Source organism: Cucurbita pepo, chromosome 20 (assembly GCF_057944985.1).
Source record: "Cucurbita pepo subsp. pepo isolate OVF chromosome 20, ASM5794498v1, whole genome shotgun sequence".
NCBI lineage: Eukaryota > Viridiplantae > Streptophyta > Magnoliopsida > Cucurbitales > Cucurbitaceae > Cucurbita > Cucurbita pepo.
In genome coordinates, this window is record NC_141817.1 from 1034383 (window position 1) to 1061428 (window position 27046).

Genomic DNA, 27046 nt, shown 5'->3' on the forward strand with positions numbered 1-27046 from the left:
AAATGGTAGAATTGAAGTTAGTTAGAGATTTAATGAGATTATAGGAAGATATTTATGTTTTTTTTTAAATAATTTTTTATTAAAAATTTAAATTCAAATTTAAAAGATCTCATCAGATTGGAAAGAGAAGTTCTTCTATTTTTAGATTATTTATAGTTTGTGAAACGAAATATTTTTAGATTATATTATAATAGTATTTAATTCTATTGGGTCTTATTGTTACGATTGTATTTGATCAGTTGTGAACGGGTCCTATGAGTTGGTTGAGAGGCCTCTGTCTTTAGATTAGGCTGGAGCTCAATAATTGGCAATCGGCAGTCAGAGATAGCCTATTAGAATCCGATGTTGATCCCTATCTTGAGTTGACTCTCAAGATTGGTGGTCCGACATTCAACGGTTCTGGTCGCAGTGAATTAAAAGAAAACATGATTTATGATCGACTCCTAATGATTAATCGAACATATTTGAAAATAATAAAATTTCAACTCAATTAGGTTGGGTTTAGAGAACTATATAATTAAAATATTTTGACTAAATCATATGTCTTAATTTACATTTAACCCATTTGAATGTTATTTAAAATTTTAATATAATGTATATAATATATATTAATTATTTGAATATTTAATGCTCAATAATTTATTTATGATGTAATTATAAAAAGTTCCATCTAGTGAGTGTCCGATTTCTTGCCTTTCAACCCACTAGAAATCCAAGCAAATGACAACGCTGAGGGGAGGGGGCGGTTGCCGGTGGTGGATTACTGATCGGAGGGAAATTTTGCCTTTGATTCGAGGGTTCGTCGCTTCTCGACCGTTGGATGCCCGAAGGATGACCTCCTACTTGTAAAAAGTGCGCTTCTATGGACTAGGCCCATCGGATATGAACTATTGTATTACTGGGCCAGACCCAAAATCATAGTCCAGAGTGAGAATTCAGAAATTAAAGTTATAATGGCATAAGCTTAAAACAGAAATTATGTCATTTCGAAACTAATTTTTCACACGTGTCAAATTTTAGTAAATATTTACCCTTAGATTTTTTTTTATGTATAATTGTATAAAAATATCGATAATTAAAAATAAAATTATTGTGTCAGTTGAATTATATAGGGAAAGTGTAAAAACCTGTCGGACATTAAAAAAAGCATTATTCAAATATATTTTTACTTTTTTTTGTTTCTAAATGATATAAATTTGTTTTTCATATATATTTTTTATTATTTTTCAAGTATAAAAGTATTTTTCTCAACCATTGAATATTAAATTTAAAAGACAAAAAAACGAAAGATGAAATAATTATTAGACGGACAGAAATTTTTACAAATTTATTATTAAATTTAATAAAATTGACTAAAAAAATAAAATCTTTATGAACTTTATTTAAGATAAGTGTAAAAGAAAAGAAAAGAAAAGAAAAGGGTGGGAAGAGTTGTGAAGTGGTTTTGAAGGGGAACACAGAAATGGATGGGTAATGCGTATTAGGTAAGCACTTGGAAACTCAATGATTTTGAAAGTTTCATTAAAATGGTAAGCACTCAAATAAACCAAATGAAAAAAGGAAGATAGTGTGTAATATATAAGGTAAGGTAAAATGTGAATTTGCTTCGGCTTTGAGCTTTTCCTCAAAGGAAGGCGAGGGTGGTGCAGCTACCACTAACAGACAGCGTCCTGCAACCCCCTAATTGTTCTCATCACAATTTCCCCATTTTTGCCAACGCCTTTTTGACCGCCCCATTTTGTTCGTGGGTGGTTTCCTTTTATACCTTCAAGATTACGTGTTTTTAATCATTTATATATATATATATATATATATATATATTTTTTTTAAAAAAATTGATTAAGAAAAGAATTCTAAAAGATTAAAAAAAAAAAAAAAAAAAAAAAAAACAACATTAACTATCTTTAAAAAATTAACCTAAAAAAAATGGTAATAAATTTGAATATTCAAAGCACATGGGAGATGAGGTCTGCGACGAGACGAAACTATTCCCTCTATGTCCCAATACCTTATTCCCTTCGAAAGAAGCAACTGGTCCTGAAAATGATATCATTTTGCACATATCAACACATGGAAGACTTAGCTTAATTGAATCAAAGGTCTTAATCGAGACTAATTGATCTTCTTTGGCTGACTCTCACCTCTCACCTCTCAAGGGCAACTCGTACATTTTCCTCCAGCATAGAAATTGTTCTATCAACCGTACTCTTTCGTCCTTCAACGACGAGTAAAGATAATGGTAAGTATAATCTTAAGTTTTTTTTAATGGTTACATTGTGATTCTTAAGATAGCACTTAATCTTGTTTTATCAGCCTAATTTTTTTTTTTCTAAAATTTAATTTTTTTAATGATATTTTTAAAAGAATCGTGTCATGACTACGATGGTGCCTTAAATGCTTATATAGCTAAAAGAAAAAAATATCTAATTAATCATAAGAAGATAGCAAAAATATTAATGTTGAGGAATTGACTTAGATTTTGCGCTGTGGGGATCCATGATCCTTAAGGCGCAAACAGTCGATGTTGGACCATCCCATAAAGCAAGGAGTGGGCCCCACAATCATCAGTGCTACGTGTCATAATCTCCATCCATTCTACTCGTTTGCGTCCAACAGCAAAACAACATGTAGATTATGAATTGGCCAACCCAAATACGTGTCAGGAAATGAATGGGTAGAACCCAATCTCTTTTGATTGGTTGGATACCGTGACGTGGAGGCCAATTTAAATTACGCAACCGTTGCCGATAACAGTAAATTCACTTGGCGAAGCCGCCACGTGTATAGCCTTACACGTCACTTTCCATAAATATCGTAAATTTAAAATTATTGTATGAATTTATTTATTTATTTATTTATTTTCGAACTTGTTTTTAGATCCATCGTATCATATCTCCACCGCCCATGGACCTCGCATTTCAACGCTTCGAATCCGGAGCTGTTCAGATTAGTCGTTTACATTACGCCATGTGTCATGTGATGATGTCATGATTGTACGATGCCACGTGGAAAAACAATAAGGGGTTGGACGGTGCCGTTTTTGTCCAGCTTTCGCTTTCAGAGGTCCGACGACGTAGACGGCGGAGAGACAAAAGAAAGTGCTTTGGGATTTTACGGATTTTTTATTTTCAATCAATTTCGGTCTTCCACTTCATGTCTATGAGTCGTAAGTAACATAGAACATTTGAAAAAGAAAATAGATGGAGAACTCGTAGAGTCCAAGAATATGTTCAAATTTTGTTTTATCTATTTAAAAATATAAATAACTTTTTTTTTTTGTTTAGTTAAATCATAGAATTAATTATTAATTTTTTAAAAAATATTTTTATTTGTACATATATTTATTATTCAACCATTCTTAAAAATACTTTTTAATTACTTTAATGTGATTTCTTTTACTTAAATTAAATTACTAATCTTAATTCAATAATAAGTAAATAAATGTTTAAGTATTAATATTTCACATTGATTGATGGTTGGGTTCAGTTCATTATTTATAAAAAGTTGTTTGAGTTAAAAAAAATTTACTTAACAGTTCAAGTCCACATTTAGCCGATATTGTTTTAACCCTTTCTTTCTGGGCCTAACTCGAGCAGATATTGTCCTCTGCTCAGAGAGGTTTTCACACGTGTCTATTATGGAGAGGGTCTAGCCCTACTCCAGCCAGTCCCTCACACCGTTAAGTGACTGGCTCTAATACCATTTGCAATAGTTCAATCCCACTGCTAACAAATATTGTTCGCCTTAACCCATTACATATAGTTGTTAGTCTCACAGTTTTAAAGGATATCTACTAGGGAGAGGTTTTCACACTTTTGTAATGAATGGTTCGTATTTCTCTCCAACCAATGTGGATCTAGCCATTTTCTACTCAAATAATTGAGTTTGGTCTAAAAAATGTTCTAACCCTATTCAACCCAACTCTTACTCTTAACAACTCAATAGATACGTGTATATATTGTTTATCGATAGTAATTATTGGCATCCCCTCCAACAAATAAATTCCCCCTTTTTGAACAAAAATTGGTAAAGTTTAATTTGGATTAGCTTTCTTTATACAGAATTGTTGAAGATGGAGGGTTATGTGTTCTTGACAATCCATTAATTGATATCAAAGTATATGGTGTTGTTGAAAAGTCCCTCCTAATCATTCAATAAGGTTTATCCATTTCAAGTAAACCTTGAGTTCAACAAATTAAATTTGGTACCCAGTCAACCATGAAGCGTCTAGCTATTTTTAATATTCTCACCAATTTGGATATCTCCAAAGATTATTTACATTAATTGCCATCATTATCCCCTTAATATTGAAAGGATAAAAAATAAAGATAAAATCATATATATTTTCAATTTAGTGGTTTTTTATACAGAATTTTTCGACTTAGTTTCCACCATTTTAATTTTTTTAGCTTATTTTTTAATATATTAAAAATAATTAGTAAAGTTTTTTTAATAAAAATTAACATGTATTTGGACCAATAAAATGATAGTAAATTAATTAAAATATCATCTAAAAAATTTTAAAATAAATACTATTAATATTATGACACGCATATCGATTGGAGAGGAGAACGAAACATTTTTTTTTATAAAATTGTAGAAACCTCTCTTAGTAGACGCGTTTTAAAACCTTGAGGGGAAGTTCGAAGGAAAAAGCATAATGAGGACAATATTTGCTAGCGGTAAGCTTGAACTGTTACAAATGGTATCAAAACCTGACACCGAGCGGTGTGCCAACGAGAACACTGGCCCCGAAGGGGATAGATTGTGAGATCCCATATCGATTGGAGAGAGAAACGAGAGCCAATGAGGATGCTAGGCTCTATTGGTGAATTGTGGGATCTCATATCGACTGGAGATGTCTATCTCAAGCAGACACGTTAAAATTGATATTTTTTTTCGAAAAAATTTATCACGCTTCTCTCATTATGTCTAATGTTATCCGTTTGTTTATCATATAAGAAATTAATTTATGTAAGGTATGATAAGTAAAGAATAATTCTAACGTTACATTAAATAATTAATACTATCATTCTTGGATGTAGATTATATGAAACATTATTATTGTCGATTGGTGTTGACGTACATCGAATCAGCCCAAACAACTTTTCCACCAAAATTCTTTCCCCCAACAATTTTCATTGAAATTACCAAAAAAAAAAAAAAAAAAAAGGTCCAATTAGGTAGCAATTAAAGAAATCCTTTATGTAAGCAATCATTTATCGTATATGGTACGTTGGATGGAATAAAATAATTGGGGAACTCCAAATTAAAATAAAAAATTAATTTAATTAAATTAAACAATTGGGATACTAAATAAGTAAATATGAGAGGGCTTATTTTAATTGTTTTATTTCAACATTATTCATTTGTTGTCTTTCAATGTAACCAATGGTTTGGAACATTCTTTGGTAGTGGGGGAAGAATAATAATAAGTGCATTAATCTTCGACGCATAGATGTTGGTATAATGTCGGCTTTTCTGTGCAGTTCGATACTGTTATTGAAAGATCAATTTTAAAAGAAATTGCTCGAAACACTTTTTTTGCAACGCTCGCGCTCACTGTGACACATGTGTCACATAGTAGCTCGTTTAAGCCACAAATTCTTGACGGGGTAAAAAGCTGACACTATACCTCTCCAAACTTTCTATCTTATAAAAATTGTTCATATGAATTGAAATACGTTTATATTCACTCTTAAAAAAAATATCAATTCTCTCCTTATTTTATTTTTTATTTTTTACTTTTTATTTTCCATTTGTATAAATACCAAAATATTAATCTTTCCCACCCCTTTCAATTTGTTTTAAGAAAATAAATTTATAAAATAAAATAACAATAAATCAACAATTAAAAAAAATAAAAATAAATGGGTAAATGGGTTTGGTGGGGCAAGCACTAAGAGTATAGCGTGTGATCATGTTGCAGTCCAGCGATAGCAGCCCCTAGCACTTAACCCTGCAGTGATTTTTAATATTTATTATTATTATTATTATTATTATTTTGCATTTTAAGAATTATTTAAAAAAAAAGGTAAATTGACTCCATGATGTGAATAAGCAAAGTAAATCATTATAATATTAATCAACAACATAAATTAAATATTTATGGAGTCAAACAAATAAAAGGGAGAGAATTATGATAAATTTAAGGTTTATTTAAAATTTTGTTAAAAAATAATATATGATCGAAGTCTTAATCACAATGTCCGAATAAATATTTAATATGATAGATAATTAATAAATTATAAAATTTCATGTTAGAAGATAAGATATAAAATTAATAAACTCTACCATGAGTTTTCGTAGAAAGAGCGCTAATTATATATTTAGATCTTAAATTGCAATTATGGGACGTAGGATTCATTAACTAAAAAATCCAACTAACCAATTAAATAAACAAACAAGGAGTGGCCATATTGTAGCTCAAATATTTATATAATAAAATGCTTCACCATATAATATTTGGAGGACTTTGACTAAAATTTAAAATGTTAATGTTGACATAACATTTCAATTTTAAAGATAAATTTTTGAAAAAAACTATATAAAAAAAATTAAAACATAAATATTTTACATATTTTTTATAAATTATAATTTAAATTATTGTTAAGAATCACAGATCTCCACGATAGTATGATATTGTCCACTTTGAGTATATGTTTTGGACTTCCCCAAAAGACTTCGTGCCAATTGAGATACTATTTTTCACTTATAAACTCATGAATTATTTATAGTGGGGATGGTGGACCATTTATGAAACCAAAAAGATATTAATTAATAAATTTAATTAAATAAAAACTTTAATTATAAAAATGGAGTATTCAGTTGAGTAAAAATAAATTTAAAAATAAGCAATATGGTGGGACCATTTATGAAACCAAAAAGTTATTGGCACACCCACATCGGTTTGTTTGATGAGCATGTGGGTGTAATCAGCAATGAGACCAAAATAGTAACATTCAGAGTATAATGTGAGGGAAGGGCAAAAAGCATGTAATCTTTTTCAATTTCAATGTTATTCAAATGCAACATAACTTTATATTTTAATATTCAAGTAAATTTATTTATTCTAATATTTTAATATTCATGTAAAATTATTTATTTCAATAAAATATTCTGACACAAGTCAACCAATATTTTTTGGAATTAAAAAACCTAATTAATTCCGTAAGTTTGGGGGTAAAGAGTCATGTAATTAATTTTATTTTATGTGATATTTGAGATTAAAATTTTTAAACCTTAAAAATCACGGCTAGAGGCAGTATTATCTACTTGCGGTAAAAAATTAATTTTAACTGTGATGTGGTAATTTCTCCGGGAAGAGTCAAAATGTCAAAGGGAGAGCTGAGTTCGAGAGAGTTTAGCGCCATAAAAACGCTATTATTATTTAAAGGGAGCTGAGTTGTGCTCGTAGTTGAACGACAATTGAAGGCGAAATTTTAGAATACTTCTAATAGCGGAAGAAGCAAAAGCAGCCTCTCTTTCTCTCTCTACTGTTGTCTTTGATTGCCTTTGTGAACAGTAATTGCTTGAGGTTGAAACTTTTGGAGGTGTGTTCCGCTGAAGAATGATTCACTTCTTAGGGTTTTTCTTTCTCTGTTTTGAAGATTGGCTTATTCTGAATTGAGAATTGCTGGAGCTTCAGTGTTTGATGGTGAGTTTGTTGTCTGTGTTCATATGTTCATTTCCTTGCGCGTGATTTTCATTTGTGCTGTTTTTGGAAGATGTGAAAACCGTGTGAAACAGAGACGAAGTCTTCAATTCTGGATACTGGATGTTTTCTTGGAATTCAGAACTTCATCTCTTCATTTTGATGTATTCTGCATAGGTTTTTTTTGGAGGCGCCTTCGTTTCATTCTGTTTTTTTAAAATTTGTTTGCGGTTCCTTTCCTGAGTTCGAGTTCGAGTTTTGCATTTCCATGTGTTTGTGAATTTGTTCGTGTTTGAACCTGTCAATTCTCAATTATCGGCAATTTTCTGGTCTTTCTTATTTCACGCTCTCTGTTCTGTTTCTGTTTGTTCTACTTTCATGTCCTGTATTTATGTGTCTTCTTTTGAATTTCAATTCTCAATTACGGCATGGTTCCTCATCAATACAAGAGACGTTTCAATAGCGAAAAAGAGGATGATTATAGTTGTTAGCTTAACTTTGCTTTTCTCCAACTGTTGCTTGAGCTTGCCTGAATTTCCTTTACTCGCAATCTTTTTAGAAGATTTTGCTCCTCCTTTTAGAAGCTTCTTTCATTTTGTTACTTTTTCTGTAGGTTTCCGAAGTTTGTACTACTAATATTCCGTGATTTTCACATTTTTCGCTTTTAAACTATGTACTTGCAGGATCGGTGCAAGAGGAGGAATCCGCGCTTTCTGAGTAAATCAATGCGTCCTTGCTAGCTCATCGTCGCCTATATATTCTTATTGTTGTTACAAGAAAAAGAACGGTAGGTATTAGAAAAAAGTTGCGAAAGGCATCTGTTGTGTCTCATTCTTTTCATGTGACTCTTGCATTTCTTTTGATCTAAGCTATTTACTATTATCGTCTTTTTATATCCGTTGAATCAATTTTGTTAAGAATCTGCCAGAAGTTTGACTGATTGATAAACCATCTGATTAGTGACCGATTGAGCACGGATTTATATTTCATTTCTTGCAATTAATAAGTTGATTTTTGGTAAAAAAAGGTAATGACGAACGAAGACGAAGAACTATTTAGTAGGAAGGAAAGGACTGACACTAAAATTTGTGGACAATTTTAAGAGTGACTTGTATTACTCGTGAATAGCCTACTACTTCTGCTTTGTTAGTTGGCATTTATTTATTTATATATCTGCTTTTTTTGTTGCCAACTGGCAACCGCTCTTGTGAAATTTATGTTTTATTTCTTCATCGAATTTTCTTCATCAGCTCATTTGTCGTAGTTTTTTTTTTGTAATCTATTCCTGGACTAATTTGATGAATTGGTACTTATACCATATGAATATATAAAATGCCTAGAAGTTCAGAGTAATTGAGAACCATTGACATTGTGTGGGCAGATATTTCATCTCTGGGGCTATGGGATGCCTTGCTTCAAAACCGGCAGATTCTGGTGGAAACAGGCGGAGGCCGGGAAACATTGGGGAAGTTTCAGTCTATGTTCCTGGTCTGCGCATTCCTAAACCAGTAGATTTCTCTTTGGCACTTGGTGATCATCTATCTAAAAATATAGTTGAACGTCTATCAGCTTTGAGGACTCGTATAGTTGTAATGGCTGGCCAAGAAGGTCCAACAATTACTAGAACGCGGAGAAAAACTGCTACCCAACATGGTCAGTAATGAAAATGGTTTGTCCTCTTTAAAGCTTATGTGTATTTTATCTTCTTTGCATTTGATACACCAGATGCTACTGTTATCTTTAGGTGGTTCAACAATAGCTGATCTTCAGCAGGCTCTGGAAGATTATTTGCCTGTTCTTTTGGGATTAGTTAAAGATGGTAAGCGGGATTTTGACTGACTATGACTGATGTATATGTTTCGTAAGACAATGTCTAAGAATATTTCTTGTGTGCTCTATCTAGGAAACCAGCTTCAGCACAAAGTACAGTTTGCGTGGATCAATCAGGAGGATGATTTGGAGGTTGTTATGATACCAGAATTACTCGAGAAAATTTGTTGCCTTATTGTTAAAATAATTTCATCTTTGAAAATTATGTAGTTTCCCAACTGCGTCTGAAAAGTAAATCTAGAGGAAATTATATTAATCTACTAAAACTGAATTATTTTGCAGGAAACTGTCATGTCCAACGCTTGGTATGAGGTGCTGTCAGTTTTACACTTAATGGCAATGCTATCTTTATCACAGGCCAACTTATTACTTCTTCCTAGAACATCAACTGATGGTTATCAACCAAAAGTATCAGAAGGTAAGTTTCTGCACAATGTTGTATTACAAGCCTTTAGGCCTATAGTTTTATTTTCTTCCTTTTCCTTTTTCTTTTAAATCTTTGTAACCTCTATTGCATAATGCATATTATACTGAATGGACTATATCCCAGTTTCCTTTGTATCTTCTCCAGCCCTGTAATCATTACATAGAATATGGCAGTACCAATTTGCCAAGATCTTTGTTTAGTTAACCTGCAACATGCTATTTTGCAGACACGAAGTACTTAAAACTGATGCGTGTTCATATGGCATATTTGCTACATTCAATTCCTTTAAATCTTTCTCACATACAACCATTATTTACTAGAATGCTCATTCAGATGATCAGGGAATGAAGATTTTGCTTTTGTTTTTAAATGAAAGAATGTTATAGAATGTTTGTTTTCAGTAAAGGATGTAAATCAAGCTAAAAAAGGCGTAGGAAGGAACCTTATAGTTCTTTATCTATCATGATGCCATTGTGTGGTCCAGTCTTCTTTCTATATGAGAAAAGATGCGTGGTCATTGCTGTAGAAATATGGGATATATTTCTGTGTATTAGGACATTAAATTTCTATTTAATGCAGACTGCAATTTTCAAGATGGCTGGCTTTCTTCCTACTTCATTTAACCTCAACTTTTATGGCTTTAGTACTAAAAGGTGGTCTTGTGTTACCTGCAGAGAGTAGGCGAGCTTCAGTTGACATTTTTGTAAAAGCTGCAGGATATTTGGATTGTGCTGTTAGACATGTTCTTCCACAGCTGCCTGCCGAATTCAGGTCTGCAGATTAGTGGTGATCTTAACGTCGTTGACATCCTTATTACTTTTTATTTGATACAGACATATTTTATGTATATTATTAAACAAGAATTAGTCAGTTAAGGATCCTCTGAACCTAAAAAGACAATTACATAACTGAGATCCCCCTTCAATACAAAGTAGAAAAGAACTCCATCTTCAACATCTTGTCTCTTTCCAACCATAAGACTTATTGATAGTATCTTGAGTTAAATGTTTGCATCTCCTGTTTTATTCTCACAATTGAGCATGTCTACTACTGTAGGAGAAATCTGCCGGTGGACCTTGCTGAAGGAGTTCTTCGAGCACTTTGTCTGCAGGCACTTGGGCAGGTATGATGTTCAGATTGTCGAAATGATAGCCTGGCACATTGGTTAGATGCATTTTTATTTTTTATTTTTTATTTTTTCTGGTATACTCTGAAATATTGAACCTCTTATCAAATATATCCATTGTCCACTTAGAGAACTAGCTGGACCAGTTTAGTTTCTATCTTTATCAAACAATTTAGTATTCAAGATCAAGCTGGATAGTGCAAGTGCGCTGTTTCATCTATGCATTTTATTCACATATAAGTTGCACGCTTCCTATTACTTCAACCTCTTCATCTGCTCATTGCACTTTATGAACTACATAGGGAGTTGATATCCAGCTAGGAATGGCTATTGATAGCACCAAAGCAACCCTTGCTGTGAAGCGAAGGCTTGCATGTGAGATGGTAAAATACTGGCAGCAGGTAAGTTTGTTCTTTAATTCATCACACTATTTGATTTCAAATTACCATACGTAGACTATTTACCTTCGATCTCTGTTGACTGACTCAAGTGCCATTTTTCTGAGTTTTATCTTTATAATCATAACAATCAAAATATGACTCCTGTAACTGCATATTGTGCTGCACAAATCCCAGCATTGCTAATTTTCGTATTCTACAATTGCACGTGAAACATTAATGCATATGTCCTATCTCATTCAAAGAATCCATTTTAGTTTGTGCATTGCGTCTTATTATGTACTTAGCATATACATTTGCGTTCACAAGTGCATAACATCTCCTGTTCTGACGTAGCATCAAGTAATTTCTCATTGGAACACCATACAATTTTAGGTTACTACGTTTATATGATTAAATAATGTTTACATGCGCTGTTGTAAAAGTAAATAAAGATTGCTTATCTGGTTCCATATAAACCACACGATTTATTGAATCGTTTTCTTCTCTTTTTTAGTTTATTTATCACTAGGGATGAGAAAATTATACCAATTATACTAGGAGAATAAAAAAGTGCAAGTAGGAAAATACAGAGCACTACCTATTCTTTTTTTCCGCCCATATATATGCATATTAATTAATGTATTTACTCAGTACGAATTTACTTATAATTGTTGCCTATTTTCCGTCAATAAAACTTTGTTTGGAGGGTTGTGTCTTTGTAGTTATGTTTGTGCATTGGTGCATCCTGATGTTGTAGGCATGTGAACTGGTAGAAGATAGTAATCAATATTGAAATGGAGACATAGAAAACTAGTCACGACTCTTAAGAAACCACTTTTTTGGGCCATTTGTCTGTCGTTCCTTTATACCACGAGTGTGCTACTTCTTTTTTCATGTTTGGTAATAAAAAAGCATTATTGGGCATGGTGCCATGGGATGGGATAATTCTCTTATAATCCTGTAGGAATAACGTTTTTTTTTTCTTTTTTTTACTCATAAAATATAAAAAAAATCATATATTGTGATTAAAAATAATAAATAAATCATTTTGATCAATAACATCATATCAAAGTTAACCAACATATTATGCTAGTAAAATTAATGAATAGAAGTTTATCAAAACAAATAAATAAAAGACAATTCATTAGTTAGAGCTCATTTGATTAATTAATTTTAATCTATAAAATTATATTAAATAATTTCGAGTATCTCATATCCAAGTATTCAATTATTGGGATCTCAATACCAATAGTTGACATCCTTTATTATATCCAGGTATTCCATTTCCATCTTAATTCCCTGTAAACTTTGATACAAACAGCCCTTTAGGAACTTCACATATGCCACGTCCAGGTATGTTTGGATTTTGGTCGCCTACCATGGAATGTAGCCTGTGACTATCATTGATAGGGATTGTTATTTTCTCCCTATTACTAAATGACTCTTCATGCTTCTGTAACCCAACGTGAACACCAAGTGTCCTATTGGTTAGAAATGAAGAAAATGCTCAGGATCGGGCTCGGAGTTTTCTTTTGCATGAAATAGAAGAAAGTAGATTTGGAATGCTGAAACATTTTGACAAATCAGATTATTAGCAAATGCATTTGTTGGACCTTTGTTGATTGTATGGACGTGGATGAATATCCATTAATCCAATGGTTCTTTATATTATTTTCGGGATACGAAATGCTGGTTAGATTCAAGTAGTCAAATTTAAGGATGTCGTGTAGAACTTATTTTACAATTCATGTGGAAGCTATCTGTATGTCAATTACTTACACAACTGGGCTGGTGTTTCTGGATGTTGGATTACTTTGAGACCAATTTTCTTTTCCTCAAATATTGATTCGTAATTGTTCTTGGTCTATTTGAAATGATGTTCACAATCTATTTGTTCAAGTAGCAGCTCATGTATGCTCTTGTTGCTTTACAGGCCCAAGATAACATAATGAACCTTCCATTATCAAATGGTTGGGGAGAGAAGCACAGGCTTTTTGTTAAATGGAAATTCATTGAAGCAAAGGTAACGCTTTCATTGCTTTTATATCCTAACTACTCTTGGTTTTGATTAGTTAATAAGATCAAGAACATTTCTAGCTGAATAATCTATTGAATCTTTGTCTATCTCTTGCTTTCAGCCGATTAAGGAAACTTGTGTATATAAGTCAGTTTCATTTTACTTTTAAAAAATTTAATCCATCCTTGTTTCTGTTAGGTATTGCATATTTTGTGCTTGTTTCGATTTCGATTTCGAAGTCATTTAACTTGCTGCATCATCTATAACTATAACCGATATTCGTTTATTTATGTCAGTCACCTTAGTCAGTATCGTCACCTGGGAAACTCCTATCCAGAACTAACTCATTGGTTTTCCTAAATTATAAACAGGCTGCAGCTTATTATTATCATGGTTTAATACTTGACGAGGGAAACACAGAGAAGTCCCATGGGATGGCTGTAGCCGCATTGCAAGCAGCCGATGAATACTTTAAAGAAAGTAAAAAGGCATGCGAGGCGTTTAACTCTGCTCCTCCATTATCGAGGTACTTCGTCTCTCTTTTCACTGCTATGTTCATTGTCTTTGGGTTACCACATTTGCAACACGTTTCTAACTTTATTTTCATTTTTCAATTTCATATTTTGAATTATAAAGTTTCAAAACAATGTCATATTTACACCGAATGTACTTTATTTTTTATTTTCGTACATTAAATCTTCTGTTTAAACTTCACCTAAAATTTCAAACATTAAAATTTTGAGGTTCGAATATCTGACTTAAAAAAAAAGTAATTTCATATATATATATATCTTTTTGGCTTAAAAAGTTAAAATAGACCAATTTTTGTAAGTTTCATATAGAACTATGTGATTCCTTAAATATTTACTTATTTTTGAGAGATTAAAATATATTGATACTTGGAAATGTTATAATTCATATATATATATATATATTCTTGGTTTAAAAAGTTAATACAGATCAATTTTTGTAAATTCCATATTATGTGGTTCCTTAAATATTTACTTAGTTTTTTTAGAGATTAAAATATAATGAAACTTGAAAACTTTATAACTATTGTATTCTTGTAGAAATCCACCACAATTTGGAACCATGAAATATTTATCAGAAAAAATTCCAAAAGATGCTTCAAGCAAAGTACGGATAAATCGAGACTTGTACTCATTCGAGAAGTAAGTTTTTCTTGAATCGTCAATTTCGTTTACTTGTTTAGTGAAAAGAAACCATGTTGATCATTCAGTGCTGTAAATCAACAAATGATAGGATTGTGGAGACTGCACCGACGTTGCCCGATTTCGCCCTGGCCCTAAAGCCAGACGAATTCCAACTTCCTGCCGTGGATCCTTCATGGAACGAGGAGAACATAAATAGAGGTCAAGTTGGCTCTAAACAGTTAAAAGAGTGATCAAAGATAAGACAATGTGCACATATTACGTCAATACAGGATCGAAGAGACGCTGAAAGCAAATGTGTAATGCCAAGGGAAAGCTTGTCGGTCTTCAATCATTGTGTGAAATCATAGGGTCGGTCTTTTACCTTTTTCTTTTCTCCTTAATAAATTCATGTTCGGTTTGTATTTTCCAATAAAAGTTCCCAAGTTCCTTTGAATGTATTGTTTCTGCCTTGGAAGAAGGCGATGACACTTCATTTTCTTTTCTTTATTTGCTTCCTCTATTCATTCTTTATTCACAGATTTAAACATTTTCAAAAACAATTTAGCCTTCCTTCTGTAATAAGTTTTGGATTCCTCTATTCATTCTTTATTCACAGATTAAACATTTTCAAAAACAATTTAGCCTTCTTTCTGTAATAAGTTTGAATGGAATTCATTATGTAAAATTATAAATTAAAATTTTAAATTTGAAATAAGTTTGTAATTTGCCCATTTAATCTTCTAATTTTCAGAATTACAAATTTAGCATAAAAAAAAAACTTTTATTTTTATAAAAAAAATTAGTAAAAATTGAAAATTTTAGAATTATAGATATAAAAATTATATTTATATTTAATAAGACAACTAATTTTTAAATTTAAAGTACAGAAATCAATTAAATAATTATAATTATAGTGAAGGTATATAAACTAAATTTGAACTTTGACAATTTCAATAAAATAATTTCAAACAAATCATGGACACTAATTCTAATATTTACTAAAATGACATTAATTCTAATATTTACTAAAATAAATACGAAAACTATTATTATTTTTTTAAAAGCAGACTTAAGACGAGAACATTTAACTTTTATTTAAAAAGATGGGCAATCACTTTTTATCTCTAAAATATGAAAAACGAAATATATTTAATAATGTTTTCTTTAGAGGCAATTTTATTAAAAAAAAATGGATGAGTTGGAACAAATTTTATTGAAAAAAAAACTAAAGAGTAAAAAATTATCAAGGAAGATAAATTAAGAAGTTAGAGAGAAAAAGCGTTAGAAAAGGTTTTAAATCGAAAGGAAGAAAAGTTAAAATGAGAGGAAAAAGAGAGAAAAAATAGAGAGAAATGTGTTCGAAAACAGAAGATGTGGACAGAAAAAAAAAATAATATTTTTTTAATAACATAAACCTAATATTTAAACTTATCCTTCGGAGTCTGTGCGAAAAAGATTTCATAAATACTTCTCAAAATGTTGAAATTTAAACTGAAAATTGAGACCTCAATCAAACAGTCATGTTTTTCGAAATTGCAAAACCGAAAGCATACAAGTTATCAATAATCATACAAAAACCTTTTAATTGCATCTATACTTACAGGTTTGACGTCATCTGGAAATTGAATGGACTGGGAACGTTTGCAAAGGTCTGACTGAAACCAGAAGCAAAATTAATATACATTGTAGATTTATAAACTAGCAGATAAAAAATAAGAAAACGGTTCAAAATGAAGATAAGATGAAGTACAAAGTACTTTTTAGCATAGGTACAAATCACAAATCACTATCCAGTGTGAGATACGCTATGGGGCATAGTTAGTCAAGGAACATCATGAGCCACAATAGATAAATTAAAAGCAAAAGATTTGCGGCAAAGAATGATCAGAAAGGTTACAGAAAATCTGACCATATGAGACAGAAAGCCGTCGGAATAGTAGTGAATATTGCGACTGTAATACTGGAGAACTCATAACTTGGGCGGCATACTATCATTCTGTAATATTTTGGTCATCGTCTCCTTCAGCTGACTGCTTTTGTTTTTCCTGTTCCTCTACAAAAGATTGCACGAAAATAAAGTTCATAAAGGTAAGAAGGGGTGCTCTAAGTTGTAACCACTATTAAATTTTAGGAGCTTCATATCATTTTCTACCATCTTATGATACACACAATAATCACTCTTGTAACTTCCAATGCATACGGTAATGAGAGTAACCTACATCTCCTAAAGATTGTAGTTTCTTAGGTTCAATAATTCCCTTTAAAGACTGGAAGGTTATAGTTTAAACTAGCTCTATTCTACTCCAATCTCCACAACTTCCCTCGATACCCAGAAATCCCCCAACTTTAACTACCCAGCAGGGATGACTGTTAAATGAAAAGATCCACAACTGATAGACTTCAAATTTTTTTTTCTAAGAAACTTGTGGAGTATTGTAAAATACATGAAATATATATTTATGGAACCACGAGATAGAACTAGGAGATAAAAACAATATTATATATATGCTAATTGACTAGAGATAGATATCTTCCCAGACAAACAAAGCGAATAAATTAAATTTCCCATGTCCAATTACTATACCAAATGAAGCGAGTAAAAGAATGAACATAAAACAGAGACTTATGAAGTTGGCAGAGCTTTAATTCAAAATTCCTACTCACCCATAAGCTTATATAATGCTTTCTGAGTACGTCTTTCTAGCTTATCAAGCTTCTTCTGCACATCCCTTCTAAGATCCCAGTTTGGTTTCTTTGGAGCAATATTTACAAATGGATCCTACAAATTTTCCAGTGGAATGTAATTAATACAAAAGATCCGACAAGTACAAGCAATGGTTAATTTAAGAACATATAAAAGCAGAACTGAAAAAACTACCTCTTTTAATTGTGGAGGTTCAGTAGCAACAGGGTCCTCAAACTTCGGCAATACAGGTGGAACAACTTTCCCTCCTGAAGCTCCTTATCATGAGGAACATAGTTCCGAAATTTCATACTAAGATTACTGAAAAAGGATAATTTATTAGTGAATCAAGAACTCAGAAGGAAAATGAGGCACATAAAAATCCAACACGAAATGAGTTTGTCCGTATTTTGCACTCATTGCAAGAGGGAAAAGGTACTTAACTAGCATAGTATCTGTGTACGTCAACTTTTCAAATGTTGAAACACTTTTGAAGGTAATCGTGAAAACATAACCCAAAAAATCATTTTATGAATATATCCCGAAAGATAAATAAGAAGTCAAGTTATATGTTGCCATTAGTGTTATCACATCATCATCATCCAAAAGTCTACCAGCCAAACGATATTAAGAACTAGAAATTAAAAAAGAAAAAGATAGGTAGAATTTAAATATATTAAAAAAAAATGAAGGAAATATCTCAGTGAATGGGAGGATACTTTTACAAGCATGCTTCATATGCATCATGTTAACATAAACTTTACGGCTTGGTTCCTAATACAATTTTATCAAATATTTGGCTAGTCTTCTGTTCTATTTGGACCTTTTGTGGCCATTTATGACTCTAGTCTGAAAACAGAAAGATGCAGCTTTTGAGGAAAGGAAGACAACTTTTGACTGTGCAGCCTCGACAATGCACAGATACTACTGCCAAGCCTGTCATTTGTAATATGTTCCAAACCAAGTTTTAGAGAGCTTGGCACACTGGCTACCGCATGCAGTAATCATCTGTAACATGTCCCAAGCCAGATTATAGAGAACTTGGCTCACTGTGCAAGCATGTAATTCCAGTATTGACTCCCACCGTAAAGTGAAAGTACAAAAAAAATTCAGACGTCGAACACAAAGAAAAGATGAGAGGCTAGAGGAAGAGAAGAGAGAAATAGTTAAAATAGGATGGAAAGAGGTCAGGCAACAAAAACAAAGATAGAAAGAAAGTGGTTGATGGCAGAGGAAGAAGGACATCATCGTTCCTAGTAGAAGGAGACAGACATTCAGGTCAGAGAGAGTAGCATGAAATCTATTCTTTTCACCTCCTCATCTCCTTTATACCGTTACTTTCGATGGATTTTTTTTTTCCGCTGGAGTCTCAGTTTCTAGGAGATATGAGAAATTAATTTTTTTCTACAGGATGCTGTAGCCTTAATGGATTGTTGTGCAACTTTCTCGATATTTTCTCGATATTTTCTTTCAAATCATTCATGTTTCTGTAGGTTAGAAGCTTCTAATCTATAATTATAGTTTAGCATCCTACATTTAGAGAAGATGTCATAGGCTAGATCTTTAGAAACACAATTAAATGAGAATAGAGTTGAACAGACTAGAGAGAGGCTACTACAGACGGAGAAATCAAATTAAATTTACCTGAATGTTACAGATGTGCTTAGAAATAAAGCGATCCATGAATAGGAGAATAACTTTTCAAAATTAGAGCAATACAATCATTATTGATAGACTAACTCGAGAAATCGAATAAAAAACTACGAGAAAAAATAAGTTATAATACAAGTGAAGAAAAAGATACACTCACGTTTCTTCAGGATCTTCAGGATCTTCAGTAGCACCATTCTCTTTATCCTCTCCTCCAGAGTTTTTCTCATCTGAAGTGTTTAACAATTCCTGAGCAGCTCTTAGAGCTCTCAATCGCTCTTTACGTGCTGCAGCAACTTGTTCGACGGAGTCGTCTTCAGTAGCCATTGCCTATTGTACGTACAATATCAGATACGAAAATAACTCAAATCAGTTTCGATTGTTCTCGACAAAGGATCTAAGACAATTCCACAATTAAATGCATTCGAAGGGACGAAGAATCACGAAAGGCAAATTAAAGAAAACGCAGACATTTTCAAGTACACAGTCAAGTGTTTCATCTAACTAACCTATAAGATAGTCACAGATGACAAAAATTCATCACAAGGAAGCGAAAAAAGAGTAGACAGGGCGGAAACAACACAAAGAGAGGAAGAAGCAAGAGATGTAATTAACGATTTCTGCAGACGAAATTAACTTACAGAAAAACTCGAAAGGAATGGCAATATTCTTCACAAACTTTGTACTCGCAAGAATTGCTTCAGAAGCTTCGAGCAATGGCGGGAGGGCGGGAGGAAAGCGAGTGTTTCGACCTTGGCGGGAGGAAAGCGAGTGTTTCGACCTTGGCGGGAGGGCGGGAGGAAAGTGAGTGTTTCGTCCCTGCAAAAATGCCTTCTGATACGGCCCTCTTGGAATGAGCTATATATACAAGGCCCGGTTCGTGCGAGGCCCATCAAGAATTTAATAATATATATCTAGGCCCGGTTCGTGCGAGGCCCATCAGGAATTTAATAATATATATCCCAGTTTAAGGTAAATATAATGAAATTTAACAAGTACACGTCAGTATTAAAATTAATTTTTTCCCTATAATTTTAAGTGCAGGTTTATAAATAATTTTCGAATCGTTAAAATTATTTTTATAAATACCCGAAACATAATTCAAGTTTATCTAATATTTTGTATAATTCAATATAATTTCAATTACCACATAAACGTTGTATTAATCTTCAATTTTTATGTTAATTTAAAACCTATTATTTTTTTTTTCAAAATAAAAGAATTAATTTTAATATCACTCCCAATTAATATTTTAGAATCAATTTCAATTTAAATTTCAATAATGAATATTTTGTATTAAATAATATTACATTAATTTTTCTCAAACAAATATGAGTTTAAAACAATAAATAAAGAACAAATAACTAATAATTTTGAGATCACACAATCCTCTAATTAAGAATAGTGTTACGAGTTATCTTCCTCTTTCATTTTAATATCCATTAAAGTTCAAGTCAATAGATGGAGATTGAGAGAATACCTTTAACAATAAACAATAAAGTAAAAAATAAGTGCAGCCGGCTATGAGGAAGCGACAGCACACGGGGAACAAAACGCCGTCAGCACGGGCGGAATAAAGACGGCGGCGACACTGAACTGCGGAAAGGGAGGAGCCGTCGTGAAGAAGAAGAAAGTGAGCACGTAGTGAAAGGTAGACGAAGGTTTTAGGTTCTCTCTTCCATTTATTTTTATTTTAATTGAGTTTTTTCTTTACTTTTAATTAGTCTTATTATTTAAATTATTTATTTTTTAAAATGTAATTTATACTCTAAATTTGACAATAAACTATCGATTTCAAACCGTTGAGTAAGATAAATATATAGATCCAATAAAAAATAATTTTTAATCTCAATTTAATGCTTAAAATTTTAAATTTATGTTAGGGTCATTTAACAAATCTTGTAACCATGTTTTAAAAATATCTATGCCCTCTTTGTAATTAGTATTGCATAGTTCGAAAACCTGACGAGATATGTTGCTTAAATCTGACCTCTTCAGCTGTTCCACGATGTACTTATAAGTATAAGAGGCATATGCAATGAAATGGTTTATGAAGATAGTTATGAGTCCTGTGAAGTTTAATTTCAAGTCTGCACAGGGATCTGAAGCTATCAAAACAAAGCAAAAATGCCATTCTTTTTCTTCATACTTCTTACCGGCGTCTCTTATAAAATCATTTGAGGCTGCAGTTTAATGTATTTGAGTAACGAGATACAAATAACTCAAAAGTATGTGAACTTAAATTATTCCGTATATAAAAATATAATAAATTTGATTTTATAATTCATTCTAAAAATAACTATTTTTCAGTAAATTTAGCTTGCATTTCATAAATATTTAATATGGCGCATGATGACATTTATTATGATTGATGTGTATGGTTTCCTTAAGTAAAAATTAAACATAAAATAATTATAAAAATTATAATATATAGTCAATATGTGAACATTAATTAAAAGAAAAAATCACCGATAAATACTCTACTTTTCTTGCCTGTGCTCCCTTATATGTTAGGACGGTCGAGTCTTGATTGTTAAATTTGATCTCTTCAACCTCTCGACGTTATTAACCTTTTGAAACATAATTTAGATTAGCTTATGTTTCTACCTTACTTTGTCTTTTAACTTCTTAATATCGAGAGTTAAAATATGACTCTGTATACAAGTTTGATTTTTTAAAATTTAAATTTAGAGATAATTTATTAAAAGTGGGTTTCTCTTAGGTTCTAATTTAAGGTGGGATATGACATTTAATTATTATTTTTAATCAAAATCCCAAGTCATGAGATCATAACATTAATTTAAGGATTCTTCCACCATCGTTGAATGTTATCTAAGGCAAACGAAACTCAAAATGTTAAGAATTAGGCATTGGCGAGGGTATTCAATCCGGGTGTCGGGTGGTTCCGGGTCGAGGCGCGGACTCCGGGTCATGTCCCTGGGTGCGCGAGTCGTGAGGCTTGGCCGCGTGTTGGGCCGAAAGGCCGTCGATTGCATGCGTGACACGCGTCATCCTCCTGGGTTTCATATTGGGCTTCAGATGGGTTGACCGACCCGAAACCGGATCCATGATATATCTTCCTTACCCGACAACCAAGCCCTAATTAATATTTTGAAACTTAATTTGATTTATCTTTTGAAGTTCATAGTTTTTTTATATATATAAAAGTTGATTTTCTGAGAAATTTAAATTTCAAGTTGATAGATGATTTGATTATCTTCCTGATTCTTACATGGCTGGAGGAAGAAAAAGGAAAAAAAAAATCACACAATAACAGCAAAAATCAGCTCATTAAATGATCTATCCATTAAAAGCAAAGATCATTAAACCAAAAGAAAAAGAAAAAAAAAATCACACAATAATAGAAAAAATCATCGCATTAATTAATGTATCCATTAAAAGAAAAAAAATCATTAAAATAAGAGGAAAATATCTTAGTGGGGCCCACCTCATTATTATCTCATCGTCTTTGTTCCCCTCGCCTATAAATTATGTTATCTCACCACTCTCCACCATCCTCCTCCACTCACCACCACCTCCAGTCCACTCTCCGCCACCCCCAGTCCACTCTCCGCCCCCACCCGTTCACTTTCCACCCCCGACAGAACACTCTCCACCCCCACCAGAGGTTTTTTTTCTGCCAATCGAGGCTTTGATAATCTGTATATTGACCATAGGTGTCAGATTGGGGAGATCAAAGCTATTTTATTTTTGGTAAGGAAATGTATATTTCTTTATTTACCTTCTCTGCGATTTCTGTTCATTCCTCTTCTCCTCCTACTGCTCCCATTATGTACTGCTTATAACATTTTTTTTTTCTTTTTTACAAAACTAGTAAAAAATAGTTACTTTCTATAACAGATGAAAAATTCTAATTTATTACATTTTCAGGTAAGTATTTTAAATACATACAATCTTTTGATATATATGATTCATGCAACGAAAATAATACATTATATAATTTTTAGTTTGAACAGAATAATTAATTATTTTTTTATATACATTTAAATGTTTTAAATGTTGGTTCTAACTCATGTGCTCCAATTTAAATATCTTCACTCCTAAGCTTGGTTAAATTCTAAAAATAAACTCTTTTAAAGGTTTTGAATTATTAATAATAAATTTTAAGATGGTAGTAAAGAAAACCATGAATGATTTTTATTTCATTAATATGTGATAATGGGCACTGTTGTTAATAGGAGCAATGACACTGGATTTGGAACTCAACAATTTGTAACTATTGGTAAGTTAAATCCACGTCTTTTCTTTAGCGTAAAGTGTGTCTTAAAAGTCAAGAATTATACACGTTTGATTGACATTATTTGATTGTTTTCGGCTCGAGCAGAGTTTTTGAACTTTATGGACTTAGCCATAAAGTTGTTTCCACCCACGATCAAGTCAAACAAAAAACTTGGACTAAGCCATAATGTTATTACTACCCATAGTTAAACGATAAATTTGGTCGGTAACGTTTTAGATTTTTTGATTAATCTAAATAAGAAAATTAAAAAGTTTAAATCTAATTTCAAGCTTTTAAGCATTGACTTTTCTACTCTTTAATTGATGGGAGGATTAAAATCTACTAAGGAATCAGAGGGGCTAAGAGGTATAAATTAAGCATTATATATTCAAATACTCATGCTTCCTAAATTAATACTATTATTTTATATCAACCAACATGGAATTTGATGAAATTAAAATTATATTATTATTATTAATTACTTTATTTTTGTCTTATTTATTATTATTAATTTTAAAATTTGTGTTGAAAAAATATTTTAATAACTTAAACAAATATACATTTTTTTTTAATGATTCTTTATTGTTATTATAATGTAATACCTTTGCTAAACAAATTAATCCACATTTAACTCTCTTCTTGTTTTTACAATTGTGAATTGATAGTGACAGTAACCTTTTATGGCTAATGAAATTTACCTTTTACACCGTATATTTTATTTCTCTATTCTTTCTCTCCTTCCTTTCTAAATAACCACCCCTCTATTGTCTAAATTTTAATCTTTAACTTCATCCGTCTTCATCGGTCAGTTAAAATGTCTAGCTTCAGCTCCTTCTTTATTACGTTTTTTTTACATGACATTCTTTTGTAGTAGCATTTTTTATAATGCTATTGTCTCGTTAGATGGAAAGGGAGATTACGTAAACATCGGTGCCGCTATAGCAGCGACATCGAATAACAGTAACTCTAGGTTTAACATTCATGTTAAACCTGGAGTATATTATGAATACATAAAAGTTGAATTATCCCAAACATTTATTATATTAGCGGGTGACGATGCATCTACTATGATGGTAGTGGGTACTGGGTAATAGAAGCCAAGACACTGGCTTTGGAACATCTACCAATTGGTTGTAATCGTCCAAAGCCAGTGCCTTGATTCCTATTACCAACTATCGTTGTGGTAGATGCATCGTCACCCGTTAATGTAATAAACATTTTGGACGATTTAACTTTTATGTATTCATAATATACTCCAAGTGTAACATGAATGTTAAACCTGGAGTTACTTTTATTCAATGTCGCTGCTGTAGCGGCACCGATGGTTGTGTAATCTCCCTTTCCATTTAACAAAACAGTAGCATTATAAGAAGTGTTACTACAAAAGAATACATGCAGAAAAAACGTAGTAAGGAAGAAGCTGAAGAAGCTAGACATGTTAACGGGCAGATGAAAATAGATGGAGCTAGGAAATTGAAATTTAGGCCAAGGTATTGATAGCTTGGTATATTTCTTACTGAATGAACCCTCGTTTATTTATAGAGGAAGGAGAAGAATGAAGAAATGAAATATCGTGTAAAAGGTGAATTTCTATTTTAGCAAAAAAAAAAAAAGTGAACTGTCTTTATCAAATTACAATAGTAAATTTAGACATCATTTTCATTTACATTTTTTTACTTTTTATTACAAATCATATAAAATTTTGAAAAAATTGAATTGATTTAGATTTTTAAGTAATAACATAAAAAAAATCTAACAAGAAGATAGAATTGGAATTTGGTTTTTATGCATGATAATGTTTAGATGCTTCAAATATAATTTAATGGAATTATGGTATTGTATGTTTTGTTTATTTTATTTTTAAAATTCAAAATTAGGAATGATCCAAACCTCTCAAAGCTTGTGGTGGAGACTATATGTGTTAATATAGACACAAACATACGCGTGCCCAACGGCCCAGCTTCAACAGCCAACCCATCTCCACCATACTGGACAATAGCATTCGAACGCGGGCCGACAGCAACCAACGGCCCAGCCCAAATGTTTAACCCAGTGCGACCAGCAACTTGTGATCCGGGACCCGCGCCTCGACCCGGAATACCGCCTGCACACGCGTCCCCTCCCCCTATCGACTCGTGGAGGTTAAAAATGAATGATTTTTTTTTTTTTTTTTTAACCCTTCCTGAGATGAATACGAACTTACTAAAGACAACTACGGTTGGTAAAAGGTTCGTTTTCTCAATTTAAGTTAAGTTTAGCTAGGAAATTAGTATTATTAGCGAAACAAGATGGACGTTCTAATAGGAAACAACTACTTAGCCGACCTACTAAAACTACTACTTATTATGTGTAGCGTCTCTAAATCTCTACTTAATTAGAGTCGTTACTAATGTTTCATTCTTAACTAATATGCAGAATATGACTAATACAATTTGATAATAAAATAATATTAATAATTGTTATGGAGAAAATCTTGAAGTGAAATCGAATGTTTTTTTTTTAATTTTCCTTTTTTGTGCGTCTCTCGAGAAAACAAAATGAGAGCTGATTCAACTCCGCTTACTGTGTCCTACCCCACACTTAATTTTGTAATAAGATCGAGTTAGAAATTGAAGCGTTTTACCGTCAAATCATTTGGTCATATCGGGATATTTTTCAATCACTCACATGCATTTCCTCTTCCCAAATATCAATTCTTTATTAAATCTCAAATCATCTCAACTTGACGGAATTCAATGAATCAATAATATTTCTATTCTTAATTAATGACTATTTTTATAAAAAATAAATTGCATGTATAAAAGGAATGCATCATCATCCCTATTATAATAGGATTTTTATTATGGGTATCTAAAAATTATTTATATTTATTTATATTTTAAAACTGAAAATTATTTTCATAAAGATAATGATTCATCTTTAAATTTCTTTAGAAGAAGAAATATAATTGATTTATTGATTTCACATCGGGTTGAAATTCAATTAGGACTAAAGTATTTTTCACTCAAAATAGCAAGGATTCATGTACTTGCATTGTAAGAAATTTGCAGCTCCCAATGCAAGCGCCAGAAATTGACCTAAGCCTTTGTGACGAGACAACAAATATGGTGGATATGGTGCAGTGCCGTCAAATTCTAAGTCACAGCGCCCGTCGCCAAATTTGTACCACCAACCATATCTGTGGTAGGGTCATTTAACAAATCTTGTAACGATGTTTTTAAATCATCTATGCCCTCCTTGTACTTAGTCTTGCAGAGTTCGAAAGCCTGACGAGACATATGGCTTAAATCTGACCTCTTCAGCTGCTCCACAATGTACTTATAAGTATCAGAGGCATATGGAATGGAATGGTTTATGAAGATAGCCAGGAGTCCTGAGAAGTTTGATTTCAAGTCTGCACGAGGATCTGAAGCTACCAAATCATAGCAAAAATTTCATTCTTCTTCTCCAATCTTCTTACAAGCGTCTCTGACAAAATCATGTGAAGCTGCAGTTTGATGTATTCGAGTAACGAGACACAAACAATTTAAAAGAAATAAAAAAATGATACTAGAGAATTTTTTCACCATCACCTTGGATTTTTTTTTTCTTTTCTGATTCTCCACTTTGTACTCATTTTTATAGGTAATAAAGAACAACTTTGAAGTATTCTCCAAAGCTTGGTTTGGAAAGTTAATAATGACATTTACTGGAAAATATTCAAATCTTTCTTATCTTGGTTGATGACATGTGTCTTAAGATTTTTAACACGGACGTTGAAACATCTGTATTATCATAATAAATAAATTTTTTTTCCAAAATAATGAATCATATATATCCTACCAATTGTGTATATTTTAAATCAATATTACATCAAAATTAATTACTTGAGGAAAAAAAAAAAAT

General features: G+C 31.9%; 2 protein-coding genes and 1 long non-coding RNA gene across 3 annotated transcripts; 2 read left to right on the forward strand and 1 right to left on the reverse strand.

The window, feature by feature from the left end:
• The first annotated feature begins 7401 nt into the window (after positions 1–7401).
• Positions 7402–15081, forward strand: LOC111783557 (uncharacterized). The gene is made up of 13 exons (XM_023664485.2): positions 7402–7657; positions 8338–8441; positions 9036–9307; positions 9399–9473; positions 9558–9616; positions 9767–9902; positions 10586–10682; positions 10968–11034; positions 11340–11438; positions 13351–13440; positions 13806–13960; positions 14505–14606; positions 14698–15081. The coding sequence occupies exons 3-13, from the start codon at positions 9055–9057 to the stop codon at positions 14837–14839; spliced, it is 1275 nt and encodes a 424-aa protein (XP_023520253.1). The 5' UTR covers positions 7402–7657; positions 8338–8441; positions 9036–9054; the 3' UTR covers positions 14840–15081.
• Positions 15082–16319: 1238 nt separating this feature from the next.
• Positions 16320–19564, reverse strand: LOC111783558 (uncharacterized). Its single transcript, XM_023664487.2, is given in 6 exon segments — positions 16320–16641; positions 17253–17367; positions 17467–17528; positions 17531–17592; positions 19082–19251; positions 19431–19564. Coding segments are annotated over 5 exon segments (468 nt in total). The 5' UTR covers positions 19249–19251; positions 19431–19564; the 3' UTR covers positions 16320–16579.
• A 2860-nt stretch (positions 19565–22424) lies between these two features.
• Positions 22425–24730, forward strand: LOC147786351 (uncharacterized). Its single transcript, XR_015414650.1, has 2 exons — positions 22425–22635; positions 23121–24730. It is a non-coding gene; the product is annotated as an uncharacterized LOC147786351 (long non-coding RNA).
• Positions 24731–27046: the final 2316 nt, after the last annotated feature.